Source organism: Gossypium arboreum, chromosome 6 (assembly GCF_025698485.1).
Source record: "Gossypium arboreum isolate Shixiya-1 chromosome 6, ASM2569848v2, whole genome shotgun sequence".
Classification (NCBI taxonomy): Eukaryota; Viridiplantae; Streptophyta; class Magnoliopsida; order Malvales; family Malvaceae; genus Gossypium; species Gossypium arboreum.
Window position 1 is genome coordinate 131,369,448 of NC_069075.1, and position 18,750 is coordinate 131,388,197.

Consider the following 18,750-nt stretch of genomic DNA (forward strand, 5'->3'; position numbering starts at 1 on the left):
ATTTATTGTCAAAATTTGCCAACAAAAACATGACAGATTTTTGTGTAGCTAATGCTACTCTCAATTGGCACTAGTCTAGGCACTTATTGCAAATGTCTCCACAAATTATATATATATCCTAAGAGGTACCAATATAATTGAAACGTTGATACACATCTCGTATTTTAAAAATAATTTAATATTTTTAAACATTATGTAATTTAGAAAATCATCTTTAATAAATTTGGACATATAGTTATCCAGATTTATTATGTCTAGAATCATTTTGGATTTAACTTTAAATGTTTTTATTAATTTTTAATTTTTGAATGTTTTGAATTTTATTTAATATTTTAAAATTTTATAATTTTAAAAATTTAAGTTTAAAATGAACTTGGACAATGCAGTTTGTTCCAATAAAATTTTAAATAAGTTTTTTAAAATTTTTATTTTTTTAAGAATAAAATTTTATTTTAACAACTATAGTTGACGTAGAGCACCACGTCAACGTTGTAATGATCAAAGATTGGAAACATTGGTTAAAGGATTTAATTAATGTAACTTGAGAGTTTGAAGGCTTAATTGAGTGTGTTTTTGTAGAGGAGTTCGAATGATTGTTTCGACAAAGTTCAAGAGTTTATATACCCCTTTGGCCTAAAATTATTAATTAGATTCAATAGTTTAATAAATATTAATTTTAAATATATTTATAAAAATATTAAAATGATTAAAATGAAAATTTTAAAATTGATTTAAAATATTAAAATTTTGTACTATTCAATATGTATTAATATTGACTAAAACGGACCGAAATATACTAAAATTTTACTTAAAACAAAAATAAATTACTTAATATCAAAATAATACGTGGATATATACGGTCAAACACCAACTTCCACGGTTAGTGAAACGTTAGCTTGAGCTCAATACTCATAAATCTTGATGCTAGGGTTAATTTGTATTAGGTTTGTTAGAAATCTGAAAAAAAAAAGAAAAAAACTCTTACCTTGACACCAATGAATTTCAAAGTAAAGGTAATATAATATTTAATTTCTCAATAATGAGAATTAGATTTCACTAAAATCTAAAAATGAAAGTGTGAGTTTTCTCTAAATTAAGCTAAAAACAATATTTAAGTATAAAATATTGATTTAATTATGAATTTCATTCTTTTATTTTATGGAAAATGAAAATTTAAGTTTTTATTTTAAATTGTCAAAATTTATTCCTCATACTTTTTGAAAAGTAAGAAATTCGATCAGATTATTAATCATATCGTGAAATAGTTGACTTAAAAACTAACAAATTAATTATCTATATGAAAATTTTAGTATTTTAAAAAAATCAGACGATTATTTAAGTACCTAAATGAGTTGATGTTACTTAATTAATCGACTACCAACTCAGTTAGAAAAATTATAAAATATCATTCCATAATTAAAATAAGTTATATTATTTGAAGATATTTTAATCTTTTTATTTTAAAAATTTAAAAAAATTATATGCGATTTAATTTGAACCATAATATTTATTATTATTAAAACATTAACTTACCACTAAACCAAAAATTTATTTTAATATAATATTTACATTTTAATTGTATTATAAATATTTTATTATCTCTATTAATTTTATATATTGATAATATTTTTGAATGAATTGGTATCATAAATTAACTCGATATTAATTCAAGATTAACGACAACATGATAAATAATTACAATACATGTAATATTCTTGATAGGATATATTTAAATATTTAAATATTATTTTACTCAAAATTTAATTTTATATTATATTTATTATTAATTATCTTTAATGACATGTGTTATTATATCTTATTTTTGAACTAACTAGTGTAATTTAAGTATTAATCAAGTAGAGAAAAATCATGACGGGAAAGACAAATATAATATAAAAGAAAAAGCCGTGAGTCACCGAGCCGTAACTTTATGTGGGAACCGCAGTATTGTTGTTTCGATAGTGTTGAAGGTCGGTCAGAACAACAAAGCAAACAACTCCTCCGAGCTGTCCATTCTCTCTCTTCTCTCTTGGCTTGCTTCAATCCCATTTCTCTTCTATCTTCTCATTTTCCTTTGAATTTTAATCCTTCATTAGCAGTTTTTTTAATCCAGAAACATCTTTCAAGCTCATATCGCACACTCTGAGAGCCGGATCTCGTTTCTCCGATGCCAATTTAGGGTATAATTGATCGGAAAAGAAACAAGGAACTGGCCAGAGTGGCAGATTTGGTGAATACGGTTAGAAGCTGGGGGCTAATCAGTCACTGCCTCACCGTACCCACCCCGCTTCACGTGTGGGACTCTGGTACTTCCTCCGCCCTAACAATGCTTCTCCTCTCCACACTCTCCATTACCTAGACTCCGTGTCAACTCGGCCCTTGCCTACAACCCGATCCGATTCCCGGCCCACTTCTTCCATGGACCAACACCATCACTCAGCAAACCCTCCTCCCCAGGAAGAGCCCGAGTACCTTGCCCGTTACATCGTCATCAAGCACTCTTGGCGCGGCCGTTATAAGCGAATCCTTTGTATTTCTAATGTCGCGATTATCACGCTTGATCCCTCAACTTTGTCAGTAACGAACTCATACGATGTCTCTACTGATTTTGAAGCTGCCACGCCGATTATCGGCAGGGATGAGAATTCTACCGAGTTTAATTTGAGCGTCAGGACCGATGGAAAAGGGAAATATAAGGCTATAAAGTTTTCTTCGCAGTATCGGGCTAGTATTTTAACTGAATTGCACAGGATCAGGTGGAACCGGTTGGGTGCTGTGGCGGAGTTCCCAGTGTTGCATCTACGGAGACGCCGTGCCGAGTGGTCTCCTTTTGTAAGTTTTTGCTAGATTTAAGTTTTGCTCTTGCATTTATTGACGTTAAAATTTCGATGAAATTAGTTTCTAATTTGACTTAAATTGGCTCTTGTCTTTAGATGATACTTTAACAACTTTATTAGTCTAAAGTAATTTAAATTGCTGCGAACTTTGACTTTGGAATTGTGAAACTGTCGCTTGTGCGATAAAGGGAGAATGATGCGAAGATAAATAGAAGCTGATCATAGAATTAAAATTTGTTAGGATTTTATTTGATTAATTAAATAGCATTTTTGGTCATACAGGGTTTACGGTTTAGCTTAGATTTGCTTATTTTGTTTTGATTTCTGGTAGCTTTGGAATATTCGGAATCAGTGGGACTTGAGTTATTGATGTTTTGAATGTTCACATTGTTGATAATGGGAGATATTAAGACTCAAGACTTGACTATTGAGATTTTGGTCATTGAGATTAATTCTGTTTTAATTAGCTAGAAAGTATCTTGTTTGAGGATCAATTTTATTTCTAAACGGAAGAGTTAGTTCTATAACTATCTATGGTATCTATGTACTACTGGTTACTTCAGTTTTTCGTTTTAAAATTTCATATTCAAGCTTTTAACTACTGATTGTCTGTATAGAAATTGAAGGTCACGTGTTGTGGGGTTGAACTTATAGACTTAACATCTGGAGATCCTCGCTGGTGCTTAGATTTTAGAGATATGTCTGCCCCAGCCATTGTTCTGTTGGCAGATGCTTATGGGAAGAAAAACGTTGATAATGGTAGTTTCGTTCTTTGCCCTCTGTATGGGAGGAAATCTAAAGCCTTTCAAGCTGCTTCAGGGACAACTAATTCTGCTATCATTTCAAATCTGGTATACTAACATCTTTAATTTACTTCCATTAATTCTTTTACCTTGGTTGCTTTTGGGAAGTTGAATTTTAAAGAAGTGATTTAGATTTCTAATCAGTACACGTTAGGTGAAAGAGCGCATAAAAACACTTTCTTGATTATATTCAAGTTCATGGATTTGCTTGGTCTCTCTTTATAGTGAAATTGGAATACCCTAATAATTCCAGAAATTTGAAATTCATCTAATATACTATTCCAAATACGTACGTGTATTTAGATTTAACTAGTTCTTTCCCCTCTTTTTTAGACCTATAGTTTTAACTAGTTATTACTATTAGATAAGGGTAATTATTTGGTACAAAGACAGTGGGATTAATTCCACAAGCGGAGTTGAGATTTTTCCACATGTCTTATTTATTTTTTAATTTTTAAATACAATTTAAGGACACATGTCAAAATCTCAACTCTGCTTGTGGAGTCAAAATTTCCACCGCAAGTGTACCAAATAATTATCCATTAGATACAGTTAACTGCTATCTTGCTCTACTTATAAAAGAAACCAAATCCAGATCCATTCTCCAAATTTCATATTTCCAAACATAGCACTCATGTTTACATTTCTCTTGAAATCTTCCAATTTAAATAAGTTGCTCCATATTGAATAGTTAAATATCCCTCTCAGTCATATCATTCTCTTTACATTTTACATCGATAATTAATTATTATTATTCTCTTTACATTTCCATTGATAATTATTAAATATATTATGCAGACTAAAACTGCAAAATCAATGGTTGGTGTCGCACTTTCTGTAGACCATTCACAATCTCTCACTGTAACAGAGTATATAAAGCAAAGAGGTACCTTACTAAAAAGAACATTATTCTGTTTCTTCCTCGTCACCTCTTTTTTGCCTACTCCTCCTTGGATATAATTCTTTGATATAATTCTTTTACTGTTTATTAAATAATATGGAAAAATATGTAAATCACAGCCAAAGAGGCCGTTGGAGCAGAAGAAACCCCTTGTGGAGGCTGGTCTGTGACAAGATTGCGTTCTGCTGCTCACGGAACTTTAAATATCCCTGGATTGAATTTCACCGTTGGCCCAAAAGGAGGACTTGGAGATCATGGTGATGCTGTATCTCGTCAACTTATCCTCACAAAAGCCTCCCTTGTTGAAAGACGGCCAGATAACTATGAAGTAAGCTAACGCGCTTCATCCATTGATAAAAAAATAGAATTAGTATATTACACTCATTGTGTAGATGCCGTATATTATCTGCATAACTTGCCTTATGAGTCTATTTGGGTTACACTTATTTGATTTCAACTATTTCTCTGGTTGGTTGTAGTTATAATTAGGAATTGGTTGAAGTAGGACTAGCTGAATGCTAGACATGACCGTCTTTGCTAATATGTTAAGCAAAGGCAGAGTGTGGTTGACCCCTGAATCATTTAACAATCATTCAGGTTCACGAGAATGCAATTCTTAATTTATGGTTCTAAAGGCATTACCAGATACTTCTTTGGATAATGTAGGGTGCAGCAAAAATTAATTGCTATGTTGCATGACTGGTAAAAGTGTCAAACTGATAGTTCAACATTTAGAGGAAAGTGTTACATGTCACACAATGCATATGGCTAATGTTATGTGCTTTTATCTTTTTTAAGAATTGTTTGAAGTAGGATTAATCACATGCTGAGAATATTACTTAGATGTTTGCAGGCAGTTATTGTTCGTCCTTTATCTGCAGTGAGTTCACTTGTTCGATTTTCAGAGGAGCCCCAGATGTTTGCTATTGAATTCAATGATGGATGCTCTATCCATGTGAGAATAAAATCTCTATCTTTGAAAGCTTAATATGTTAGAGCTTGCAGCTTACCCGTATTTTATGGCTCACAGGTCTATGCAAGCACCTCACGAGATAGCTTACTTGCAGCAATTTGTGATGTGTTGCAAACAGAAGTAGGTATACCTGTTCTGTATAGCATACGAACAGGCTTCTTTTCTCTAATGATCATGCTTTCTATTTTTGGTTCTATAATTCCTAGATAAATGGTTAATGTGGTTTGCTTGACGATCTGCTTGTCCAGGGTCAGTGCCCGGTACCTATATTGCCAAGGCTGACAATGCCTGGTCATCGCATTAATCCACCTTGCGGGAGAGTTGCTTTGCAATTTGGAAAACAACGCACTTTTGCTGATGTGGAAAGTGCATCCATGCATTTGAAACACTTAGCTGCTGCTGCCAAAGATGCTGTTGCTGAAGGCGGTTCTATTCCTGGTTCAAGAGCTAAGCTATGGCGCAGAATTAGGGAGTTCAATGCATGCATTCCATATAGTGGGGTGCCTCCTAATATTGAAGTTCCTGAGGTGACTCTGATGGCCTTGATAACAATGCTTCCAGCAACACCAAATCTTCCTCCAGAGTCCCTCCTTGCCGCCTCCTTCTCCTAAAGCAGCTGCAACAGTGATGGGTTTTGTTTCATGTTTACGTAGATTGTTAGCTTCCAAAATGCTGCTTCTCATGTTTTGTCTTTTCCTGCTGCTGTTGGAAGAATAATGGGCTTACTCAGGAATGGATCTGAGGGTGTAGCTGCTGAAGCAGCAAGACTTGTTGCAGCACTCATTGGAGGTGGTCCTGGGGATACGAATGTGCTAACAGATTCTAAAGGAGAGCAACATGCCACAATTATGCATACTAAGTCCATACTGTTCTCTCAGCATGGTTATGTTATTATCCTTGTCAACAGATTAAAACCCATGTCTGTATCCGCATTATTGTCCATGGCTGTTGTTGAAGTTCTGGAGGCTATGATATGTGATCCACATGGTGAAACTACCCAATACACAGTTTTTGTTGAGCTGTTGCGCCAAGTAGCTGGTTTGAAGCGCCGTCTATTTGCCTTGTTTGCCCATCCTGCAGAGAGTGTTAGGGAAACGGTTGCAGTGCTAATGCGTACAATTGCTGAAGAAGATGCAATTGCAGCAGAGTCAATGCGTGATGCTGCTCACGTGATGGAGCTCTGTTGAGGCATTTATTACATGCATTTTTCCTTCCTGCAGGTGAGCGCCGTGAGGTTAGTCGCCAACTTGTTGCCTTATGGGCAGATTCCTATCAACCAGCTCTAGACTTGTTGTCTAGAGTTTTGCCACCTGGACTTGTTGCATATTTGCACACACGATCTGATGGAGCACCTGAAGAATCTATCCAGGAAGGATCATTGACCAGTAAAAGACACAAGCGTCTACTACAGCAAAGGAGAGCTCGTACAGGGCAGACGATTACATCGCAAGAGCAGTCCTTACCTTCTGTTAATAATTTTGAGGCAGGTGATGCAGTTAGGCAGATGAATTCTGGTTTTCATAGGGTGGCAGATAACTATCACAAATCAATTGCAGACCCTAACTCCAGTCAAGTTTTAAACCAATCTTATGCTGCTCACACTGTCGAAAGTTCGGCAACTGATGCATATTCCACTGGAATTTCTCAAAATGGGCATTCATTTATATCAGCTTCCGCTGATGCTCCATCAACAAATGTGCATGGAGTATCAGAAACAAATCCTTCAAATTCAGTTGATTCTGGTGGCAATGCTGTTGGGTCACATAACACTGGTCTTCCAGCACCTGCTCAGGTTGTTGTGGAGAACACGCCTGTTGGTTCTGGTCGCCTACTTTGCAATTGGCCTGAATTTTGGCGTGCTTTTAGCCTTGACCATAACCGTGCGGATTTGATCTGGAATGAGCGTACTAGGCAAGAGTTGCGGGAAGCTTTGCAAGCTGAGGTTCATAAATTGGATGTTGAGAAGGAGCGCACTGAAGATATTGTTCCGGGAGATGCTACGGTAGAGAGTATGAGTGGCCAAGATAGTGTTCCTAGGATCTCTTGGAACTACTCTGAATTCTCTGTTAGTTATCCTAGTTTGTCCAAGGAAGTTTGTGTTGGTCAATATTATCTGCGTTTGTTGCTTGAGAGTGGCAGTAGTGGTAGGGCCCAGGATTTTCCACTTCGTGATCCGTTGCCTTCTTCAGAGCACTCTATCACCGGTTCCTATGCGATGCTGACATAGGCCTTACAGTGGATGGTGCTGTTCCAGATGAAATGGGTTCTTCTGATGATTGGTGTGATATGGGAAGATTAGATGGCTTTGGAGGAGGTGGAGGCTCTTCAGTTAGGGAGCTTTGTGCAAGGGCAATGGCTATTGTTTATGAACAACATTGCAATACAATTGGCCCTTTCGAAGGGACTGCACATATTACTGTTCTCTTGGACAGAACAGATGACAGAGCTTTGAGACACCGTCTACTACTACTTTTGAAGGTGCCTTCCCTAATGAATTTTAGGTGCATTACATATTTCAAGCCTTAAGAGAATCTTTGTAAGATTGTGATGGAGCAAGTGATGGAGAAGGCTTGATCTTAATTCCAAAATAGATTTTGATTTCTAGTCTTGATCATTTTGAAAGTAATAGCAACTCTGTATTTCTGTATGTGCAGGTTTTAATGAAGGTTTTAGCAAATGTGGAGTCTTGTGTTTTGGTGGGGGGTGTGTGCTAGCTGTTGATTTACTAACTGTGGTTCATGAAGCTTCTGAGAGGACCGCTATCCCTTTACAATCAAATTTGATTGCTGCTACTGCTTTTATGGAGCCACTCAAGGAGTGGATGTATATTGACAAAGATGGTGTGCAAGTTGGACCTTTAGAGAAGGATGCTGTCAGAAGATTGTGGTCAAAAAAGCTATTGATTGGACAACGAGGTGCTGGGCTTCAGGTATGCTGGACGGGAAGAGATTACGAGATATTCGTGAGCTTCGTTGGGCACTATCTGTTCGGGTTCCTGTCCTTACACCCACTCAGGTATTGTCTTTCACATTATCCAGTCTACATTCTTGCACAAGTACATTTGCATCATGGAAGTGGTTTGCAGTGTCTACTTAAATAGTGATGACTTTGGTCTATTAACTGGTTGCAAATTGCAATCTACTTATTATTCAACTTCTGCTTGTCAAATGCTTGAAAATCTACACCTTTTTCTTCTAATGATTGTGATCATCTGTTGAGTTTCTTTCTCCTTTTTATATTTCTTTTCTTTATGGCACTTTCAATTATGCTTGGATTTCTTCACTCTATTATATAGAATTTGGCTTTGGAGATGTATGTACTAGACTCACTTAAAAAGCACTTTTAAGCGGGCATTGATGATGTGTTGCTTGTATTTTAGTTTCTTATGTGATGGTTCTTTGAGCCAATTTAATGTTTGGGGACATTGAAATGGTATGATCGTACATGTTTATGATGCAGCTGCTGTATTAAGCGCTAAATGGCTGATGTACACGTGTTGCTTTGACTGTTACTGTAGCAGTAGACTATCTTTGTAACGTTTATATAACCTTGAATCTTTTTCTTGATACCTTCTAATTGGTAATACTGTTTGCAGGTAGGAGAGGCTGCATTGTCTGTTTTACATAGCATGGTTTCTGCACATTCAGACTTGGATGACGCTGGTGAGATAGTTACCCCAACTCCTAGGGTAAAACGGATTTTGTCAAGTCCACGTTGCCTTCCACATATTGCACAGGTATTGTTTTAGTTGATATTTAATGCTGTTTCCAGATATTGCAAATGAAAGGTTGCACTCTACTTTTTAGTTTTCAGGAAAGAATGATAGGATGTGTTCCCCTTATAAGAAGTATAATTTTTTGTCTTAAGTGTTCCACTCATACAGTTGCATGTATTTCTTTTTCCCTAAAAGGCTATGCTTTCTGGTGAGCCAAGTATTGTAGAAGCTGCTGCTGCATTGCTGAAGGCTATTGTTACCAGAAATCCCAAGGCCATGGTGCGTTTGTACAGCACAGGTGCATTTTTTTGCCCTGGCCTACCCTGGATCCAACCTCCTTTCGATTGCACAACTCTTCTCAGGAACTCATGTACATCAAGCTTTCCATGGTGGCGAAGAAGCTGCAGTTTCCTCTTCATTACCCCTTGCTAAACGTAGCGTATTGGGTGGGCTTCTCCCTGCATCTTTGCTGTATGTATTGGAGCGTAGTGGCCCACTTGCATTTGCTGCAGCAATGGTTTCTGAGTCTGATACTCCAGAGATCATTTGGACACATAAAATGCGAGCTGAAAATCTGATTCGTCAGGTGAGTCATATTTTTAATTGTGCAATAGTATATTATCTTGATGTCTTTACCCTGCACTTCCACATGCAGAAATGATATATTGGCAGTATAGAAGTAGGATTTTCTGTGGGGACTCATCTGAAACATAAGCATAGTCCTAAAGATTATAGTGTAATATAAAGTAGCTTGGAATAGTCAATGGTTTATGATATTGAAGAATTTATGCTCCCAAGTATATCATTTATTGATACATAAGCAAGTGGTTTCCTGAAGTAAAATAGATAAACTAGTTTCTGTATAAAGTTAGAAACTGGAGCATGTAAATGACTAGGCGAGACGATGGAAATACTTATTTCTCTTTTCCCCAAATTCCAAATTCTTTCTGCCAGTCTATATGTGTGTGTGTGTGTGTGTGTGACAGATTCTTTTGTTCTCCTTTGCTTTTTCCTCAAACAATGGTTCCACCTTCATTCCCTTTTTCCCTCTCCTGAATGCAGAAACCAAATTATGTTTAGAAAATAGATGAGTGGAAACTGCTTGCTTAACCAAACTATGGCTAGAAGATATAATATCTTTCAAGGTCAATTATAAAGGATAAAGGTTGCTGTTCTACTTACTACAATTACATGATACATTGTTTATTCCTTTCCAAAGGTTTTGCAGCATCTTGGTGATTTCCCCCAGAAATTGTCACAACATTGTCATTCTTTGTATGAGTATGCTCCCATGCCACCAGTGACTTATCCAGAGCTCAGAGATGAAATGTGGTGTCACCGTTATTACCTTCGAAATCTATGTGACGAAATTCGGTTTCCAAATTGGCCGATTGTTGAGCATGTGGAGTTTCTACAGTCCTTGCTAGTAATGTGGCGAGAAGAGTTGACACGGAAACCAATGGATCTTTCTGAGGAGGAAGCTTGCAAAATATTAGAGATTTCCTTGGAAGATGTATCCAGTGATGATGCTGATCAGAAGTGTTCTCCCAAGGAGACTGGAGATATATCTATCATATCCAAGCAAATTGAGAACATTGATGAAGAAAAGCTTAAACGACAATATAGGAAACTTGCTATGAAATATCATCCTGACAAAAATCCTGAAGGGAGGGAAAATTTCTTGCTGTACAAAAGGCTTATGAACGACTTCAGGTAGATGCTTGCTCCTCAGAGAAGTGCATACTGACGTTCTTGGAATTAAATTAATCATTCCTCTTTATGTAGGCTACGATGCAAGGTTTGCAAGGTCCTCAGCCTTGGAGGCTCTTGCTTCTGTTGAAAGGACAATGCATCTTGTATAGAAGATATGGAGATGTGTTGGAACCATTTAAATATGCGGGTTATCCCATGTTGCTCAATGCGGTAACTGTTGACAAGGAAGATAACAATTTTCTCTCCTCAGATAGAGCACCTCTTCTTGTTGCAGCGTCAGAGCTTGTTTGGCTTACGTAAATTCCTCTCCTACCAACATATACTCTTGTAAATCTCGTTTTACTAGTTAAATTGGGCTGGGAGATTTCATCTCTTTTTCTTTTCTTTCCCCCTTTTTACTGTTAGGTGTGCATCATCCTCATTGAATGGTGAAGAACTTGTTAGAGATGGTGGGATACAACTTCTTGCTACACTTCTCTCTCGTTGCATGTGTGTTGTTCAACCAACTACTCCTGCAAATGAACCTTCTGCTATCATTGTTACAAATGTGATGCGAACCTTTTCTGTTCTGAGTCAGTTTGAGACTGCCAGACTTGAGATCCTTGAGCTTTCTGGACTTGTTGATGACATAGTGCACTGCACTGAACTTGAGGTTGTGCCTGCAGCTGTTGATAGTGCCCTCCAGACTATTGCTCATGTTTCTGTGTCCCCGATTTGCAAGAGGCCTTGATAAAGGCTGGAGTGTTATGGTAAATTAGCTTATCTTTTTCAGTATTTGATTCGAATGCATGTTTGCACCACTGTCGATTAGTTTATCTATGGCCATATTTTCGTGTGGGTCCTCTAGGAAATATGTGATCTCTTCTTAGTCTTTTACAAAGTTACACTATTCAAAGTATTTACTTTGCATCTTCTATTTAGTCTTCCATTGCTAATAAATATTAAGTTTATACAGAGCCGCCTTCTGGGACTATTTTCTTTTCTTTTATTTTTTTTTGGAGCCAGTTACTCTTTATAAATTCCCAGGGATCATCCTCTTCACTGTAGAATATAGTAGATACTAAATAGTCTGCTATTTGTTTCTTGTGGCAGCACACTTCATGTTCAAGTCTTTTTGGTGTCATTACTTTCTCTATATTCTATTATTATAAATTTATTACAATTTTTTTGTTTGTACTATGCATGTAAAACCTCTCTATTGAATGTGCATGAAAATGGCACTGTAGACAAGAGACTAAGTGAAATAATTATTCGCGCCATTATCAGTTTAGCTTTCTTGCTGCTGACGATGTTATTCTTTATGTTTCTACTAGTTTGCTAACAGGTTTTAGATGTAATATCTTGATAAGATATTTGGCAATCTTATGAGTTAAATCCATAGTCCTCTATTACTTGATTAACTTGTTTCATTTGGATAATATGGTTTGGCTAGGTACCTTTTGCCATTGTTACTTCAGTATGACTCAACTGCAGAGGAATCTGATACAGCAGAGTCCCATGGTGTTGGTGCTAGTGTTCAAATTGCGAAAAATATGCATGCTGTACGAGCAGCCCAGGCATTATCTAGGCTTAGTGGGTTATGCTGTGATGAAAACGGAACACCTTATAATGAATCTGTAGTCAATGTACTCAGAGCTTTGCTAACTCCGAAACTTGCCAGCATGTTGAGAGATCATGTACCAAAAGACCTACTGTCGAAGCTGAATACAAACCTAGAGTCACCAGAGGTGAACAGTGTACTTTTTCTGTTGTTTCATTTCAATTACCTTGGTATTGGTTGAAGTCTAACTTCTTCTTTGTCATAGATAATCTGGAACTCTTCAACTCGAGCAGAATTGCTGAAATTTGTGGACCAGCAAAGATCTAGCCAAGGCCCAGATGGTTCAGTATGACCTGAAAGATTCTCATGTCTTTGCCTATGAAGCACTGTCAAAGGAACTTTTTGTTGGCAATGTTTATTTGAGGGTTTATAATGATCAACCTGACTTTGAGATCAGTGAACCAGAAGCATTCTGTGTGGCTTTAATTGACTTTATAGCTTCTCTAGTGCACAATCACTCTGTGCATTATGATATTCAGGAAAAACTTAACATCAGCAACTCAACTCTCGAGTCTGAGCATCAAAGTGACTCAACTGGTGCATCAGTAGAAGAACAGCAAGTTCATGATGATTCTCTGGCTGCATCTGATAATAAAGTGAGAGATAAGGAAGAAAATGTCCTGATTAAAAACCTTCAATCTGGACTTACATCACTGCAGGTAACTTACTTTCTTGTGTCTACCATGTCATATAGAATTTAATACATGAGTTCTGACACTTCTCCTGTTGCAGAACTTGCTGACAACATATCCTAATTTGGCATCCATATTTTCCACTAAAGAGAGGCTATTACCACTTTTTGAATGCTTTTCCATGCCTGTTGCATCAGAAAGCAACATTCCTCAGCTTTGCCTGAATGTTCTCTCTCTTTTGACTACATATGCACCTTGCTTGGAGGCCATGGTTGCAGATGGATCTAGTCTTCTTCTGCTGTTGCAAATGCTCCACTTTGCCCCAGCTTGCCGTGAAGGGGTACTTCATGTCCTCTATGCTTTGGCAAGCACACCTGAACTTGCTTGGGCAGCAGCCAAGCATGGTGGTGTTGTGTACATTCTCGAACTTCTCTTGCCTTTACAAGGTAATTTTGTATTCATGTTTTTTTTTTTTTTTTTACCTTTTCTACTAGAAAGACAATCATTTTTATGTTAGAAATGGCTGTGTGCAGAAGAAATTCCCTTGCAGCAAAGAGCAGCAGCAGCCTCTTTATTGGGTAAACTTGTTGCGCAGCCAATGCATGGGCCTAGAGTTGCTATAACATTAGCTAGGTTTCTTCCAGATGGCCTAGTATCAGTCATAAGGGATGGGCCTGGTGAAGCTGTTGTGTCTGCCCTTGAACAGAACACAGAAACACCAGAACTTGTATGGACTCCAGCCATGGCAGCATCACTGTCTGCACAAATTGCTACTATGGTATCAGACCTGTACCGTGAACAGGTGAAGGGCCGTATCGTTGACTGGGATGTACCTGAGCAAGCTTCTGCACAGCAGGAAATGAGAGATGAGCCCCAGGTATTACTTGATATTATCTTGTCAAAATTTTCTACTGTTATTTGCTGGGGAACTAATTAGTTCATAATCATGCAGGTTGGTGGAATCTATGTCAGGCTATTCCTTAAAGATCCCAAATTTCCTCTTAGAAATCCCAAGAGATTTCTGGAAGGGCTACTAGATCAGTACTTGTCATCTATTGCTGCCACACATTATGAGTCGGAATCTGTTGACCCTGAACTTCCTTTGCTTCTTTCTGCTGCTTTGGTTTCATTATTGCGAGTGCACCCTGCACTTGCAGACCATGTGGGTTATCTTGGATATGTGCCCAAACTTGTTGCTGCCGTGGCTTACGAGGGAAGGCGAGAAGCAATGTCATCTGGGGACATGAAAGATGGTGGTAATATGGCAGACAGAAAATATGAATCGGATGAACAGCCTGCACAAACTCCACAAGAACGTGTGCGCCTTAGTTGTTTGCGGGTTCTGCATCAACTAGCTGCCAGTACTATATGTGCTGAAGCTATGGCAGCTACTAGTGTTGGAACAACACAGGTATCTGTTCTAATAACAGCCTTATTTTTTATTTTCTTACTGTTTGTTGCAAGTCAACCCTTTTAGTTTTATCATTTAAGCATTCTTGATTGTAATAGGTTCTCATGGTACTTTGTTTTGTCCTTGTTCTTTAATCTTTGAAATTTTCTTTAATAAGGAGATTGGGTTGTTTAGCTTGTCTATATACTTTTGGTCATTTTATTGAATCCGCCCTTGAACTTTTTATTCTCTTATTTACCCAAGAAAATATAATTGCAGGTTGTTCCCCTTCTAATGAAAGCTATAGGGTGGCAAGGTGGAAGCATTCTAGCCCTAGAAACATTAAAGCGTGTTGTGGGTGCTGGAAATCGAGCTAGGGATGCACTTGTTGCCCAAGGACTTAAGTAAGTAGTAATTTTTAGGCATTAACTAATGCGAATAAATGGTAAACATGCATGCGTACATGGATGGGTAATTTCTCTTGTAGTTGAAGAAATTGTTTCCCAGAATTCTGGCATTTTACTTAGAAACTTTCGTGATGAGTTCCATTTTTGATTTGTCTACTAATAATTATGCATGCAATACTAACAGATTTGCTCGGGTTCAGAGTTGCATATTGTGTGTGTTATCTTTGGATGAGTTTTATGTTGTGTTAGCTCTGTTGTATAGTTTCTGATGTTGAAACAAAATGGGTAAATAATGCAGGGTTGGTCTGCTTGAAGTACTTTTGGGACTTCTTGATTGGAGAGCTGGGGGAAGGAACGGACTTTGCTCTCAGATGAAATGGAATGAATCAGAAGCATCCATTGGCAGAGTGCTTGCTATTGAGGTTAGATTGCAATCATTTTTGGCGAACTTTCATCTTTTGTCTGAGTGTACTATCATAGTTATCTGACAGTCCTATGTTTTGTGCTTAGTTGTTTTATTTTGGCCATCTTTTGTGATTAGTTGTTTAAAGTGTATAATTCTAGGAGTTGATTAATTTTTTATCTACATCGGAATTCTTTCTTTTCTTTTCCTTTTGAAGCTGATTTTCTATTTTCATTTCTTTGAAGTGCTGGAGTTAATAATCTGAAATTACGTATTAAATTTTTTCAATCCAGGTTTTGCATGCATTTGCAGCGGAAGGGGCTCATTGTATTAAAGTGCGCGAAATATTGAATGCATCTGATGTAAGTCCTCATGCATGGCTTCCGTAGAATCTTTTTTTTATTTTGGGGGGGGGGGGGGTGAACCTCTAGAACTGACATTTTATTGACAGTTTGAATGTGTTTCTCGTATTGTTTTCATCTATTCATTCTGTGCATCTCATCTCTAGTGGTTATCATGTGTGTTCTGTAGGTTTGGAGTGCATATAAAGATCAGAAACATGACCTTTTCCTGCCTTCAAATGCCCAATCCGCGGCTGCCGGAGTTGCTGGTCTGATCGAGAGTTCCTCATCCAGACTGGTTTATGCCATCACAGCTCCGCCACAAACCACACAGTCAAGAATACCTGCATCAACAGTATCAGATTCAAATGGAAGCCAGGATCAGCTTTCTTAAGGCAAGGATTAAAGAGAAATTATTTTGAGAGGCATGAAAGAGTATATTCAGTGAAGAATTATACATGACAGTCACACATTTGTATAGCTCAGTGTACAGTCTTTAATTTTTTTTGTTTTTCTTTCTCTTGGATTCACTCCGTCAGCGAAGGTTTGATTGAAGCAGAGGTGGTAGTTGGAATTTTTCTAGTGAGAAGAAGGATGTTTTATATTCTATATGTTAAAAAAGGAGAAGAAAGGATTGAGTTTCCGTTTTGTAAAGAAGAAAAAAGAATTGAAGATATGATTGTAAATTGAAACTGTTGTCTGTGTTGTCCAATAATACCATCAAATTAGTTGAGGTCATTTTTTGTTGAGTTTATTATAGCAATTTTTGCTTTGTTTGAAGAATAGGAACTGGGGTAATATCGTAATTTTAAGATTTAAAATATTCCAATAAAATAATAATTATTATTATTATTATTATTTTATCCTAGTTTTGAGTTGTTTTAAATTATTGTTTTGTAAGTATTTATCTTTACTTCTGTTAATAAAATAGAGTGGAGTAATCTCCTAAGCTTTTTATTACTTTAATATGGTATACAAGTATTTTGTCTAATGTCATGGTTTTCATTTAGAGATATTCAAGGGCATTGTCAATTTAGATCAATTTTTTTTTTAAAAAAGTTTGGATTCTCAAAATGGGCTTAATTTTTTTGTTGCGCCCATATTTGAATTTTTATATTAGTATTTTTACTTAAAATCAATTTAAAAAATAATATACTAAAAATATTAAAATAAAGGGTAAACTATAAAATAATCACTTTTGTTTATCTTATATTACATTTTAGTCACTTATATTTGAAATATTATGTTTTAGTCACTTGCGTTATCATTTTGTTACGAAGTAGTCATTTTGCCGTTAAGCTGCATTACTTTCCTAACAATAATCCTACGTGATAGTTCAAATAGGTTTTAAATGTTAACTTAGATGAGAATAATTTTTTAGCCAAAATTGAAAAGAAAACTAAAAGAAAAAGGAGACGAACAGGTTTTCTTTTCCAGTTCAAGATGTAATTAATTTAAAAATTTTAATTAATTAAATTTTTTTAATTAAAAACCTCTTATCGTCTTAGTTGGACATCCAAGTTGCCATTTAAAATCCATTTGGACTGCCACGTAGGGTTGTCATTAGAGAGTTAACAAAGCTTAATGATAGAGTGACCACTTCGTAACAAAACGATAACGTAAGTGACTAAAACGTAACATTTCAAAACTAAAATGTAATCTAAGGCAAATAAAAGTGATTTTTTTTAGTTTACACGAAAATAAATGTTATCTAAAACATTAAAAATCCATTCAAAAGTATTTATATTAAAAAAATACATAATAAATGTTTTATAGAATAATATTTGATACACTGCAGTGGAATTTTTCAACTCCACAAGCAGGGTGAAAGAGAGTGTCCTATAGGTGTAGTATGATATTAAAAATATAAATATTTAAAAGAAGAAGGAATATGACAGTATATTGCCTGTATATCAAATACTAACTAATGTTTTATTATATTAAAAATACAAATAAATATAATAAATTTTACTATATTAAAATTATTTTTAAAACTTTATATTTTGAGTTAAGTTATTTAGTTGGCTAGGGCTTTTTGGGTTTTGAATAATGAGTTTAATTATTTTGGGTTAGTGATTTAATATAAAATATATATAATTATTATTTAACATATATAATTAATATAATTAATTTGTATAATATAATATATCCGAGTCAAGCTCGGGGCAAAAAATATTGTTCATTGTTGGGCCTATATAGAAAATAGGTCATAAATTTTACCCAAGCGGCCTTATATTTTTGTTCAAACCCTTCTATTTTTCGGGTAAATTTTCGGACCTAAGCTAGTGACCCGATCCATGAGCAGCTTTATTTTCGATATATGCTTTTCTTTTACCCTTTCTCTCAAACGATCCTATTTTTGGATCTTCATATATTTCCAACTATTTATCTCTTTTTTATTACCAACCAACCATCGGCTTTTATCTATTAGTTCAAAGTGGTGAGGTTCGTGCCCAATTATCTTAGTAGTCGGTTGAGGGACTATGCCTAATGGATGTCAAACCACATCTTAGATTAAGTTTTATGCTACCATAACTAACAATAAGAGTATGTCATTTCAAGTCTTTAGTTGGAAAATCCACCTTTTTTACCATCAGCTGTTTGTGTTTTTTTCATAATCGTCAATCGAAGATCAATCTTGCAGGGCATAATAATGTAATTTAAGGATTTCTTGTCATCATCTAAGATTGTTGCTCTATCGACCAGCATTCTACGTAATCTTAAATTTTAAAATATTCAAATAATTTCTGTCGAAACCATTTTTTTGTTTGATAAAAAATGGGGATTGACTTTTCAAGCAAAATGTGGAGTCGCTACCAATCATTTTTGTTTAGGTATGATTGGATCACCTAATAAAGCATTTTATTCCATTTAAATCAATTTTGGCCTACGTAAATATGAGAAAACGGGTTCGGGAGTCGGTTACGTATGAGGAAGGATTAGCACCCTCATTACGCCCAAAATTGGCACCAAATTGATTAAATACCGTCCTTATGTCTGAGATTTAAAAAATGCTTTTTTGAAATGTGGTTCCT

At 36.0% G+C, this 18,750-nt stretch overlaps 1 protein-coding gene across 1 annotated transcript; it reads left to right on the forward strand.

The window, feature by feature from the left end:
- Positions 1 to 1,855: 1,855 nt before the first annotated feature.
- Positions 1,856 to 16,453, forward strand: LOC108486106 (dnaJ homolog subfamily C GRV2). Its single transcript, XM_017789935.2, is given in 32 exon segments — positions 1,856 to 2,832; positions 3,455 to 3,688; positions 4,439 to 4,526; positions 4,661 to 4,869; positions 5,395 to 5,496; positions 5,572 to 5,634; positions 5,763 to 6,091; positions 6,093 to 6,181; positions 6,184 to 6,678; positions 6,681 to 7,688; positions 7,691 to 7,992; positions 8,169 to 8,208; positions 8,211 to 8,408; positions 8,411 to 8,529; positions 9,110 to 9,250; positions 9,425 to 9,534; positions 9,536 to 9,815; positions 10,449 to 10,899; positions 10,902 to 10,942; positions 11,015 to 11,238; positions 11,348 to 11,646; positions 11,649 to 11,691; positions 12,375 to 12,669; positions 12,748 to 12,828; positions 12,830 to 13,201; positions 13,275 to 13,620; positions 13,708 to 14,051; positions 14,127 to 14,585; positions 14,844 to 14,968; positions 15,270 to 15,393; positions 15,668 to 15,736; positions 15,906 to 16,453. Coding segments are annotated over 32 exon segments (7,698 nt in total). The 5' UTR covers positions 1,856 to 2,418; the 3' UTR covers positions 16,110 to 16,453.
- The last annotated feature ends 2,297 nt before the right edge of the window (positions 16,454 to 18,750 follow it).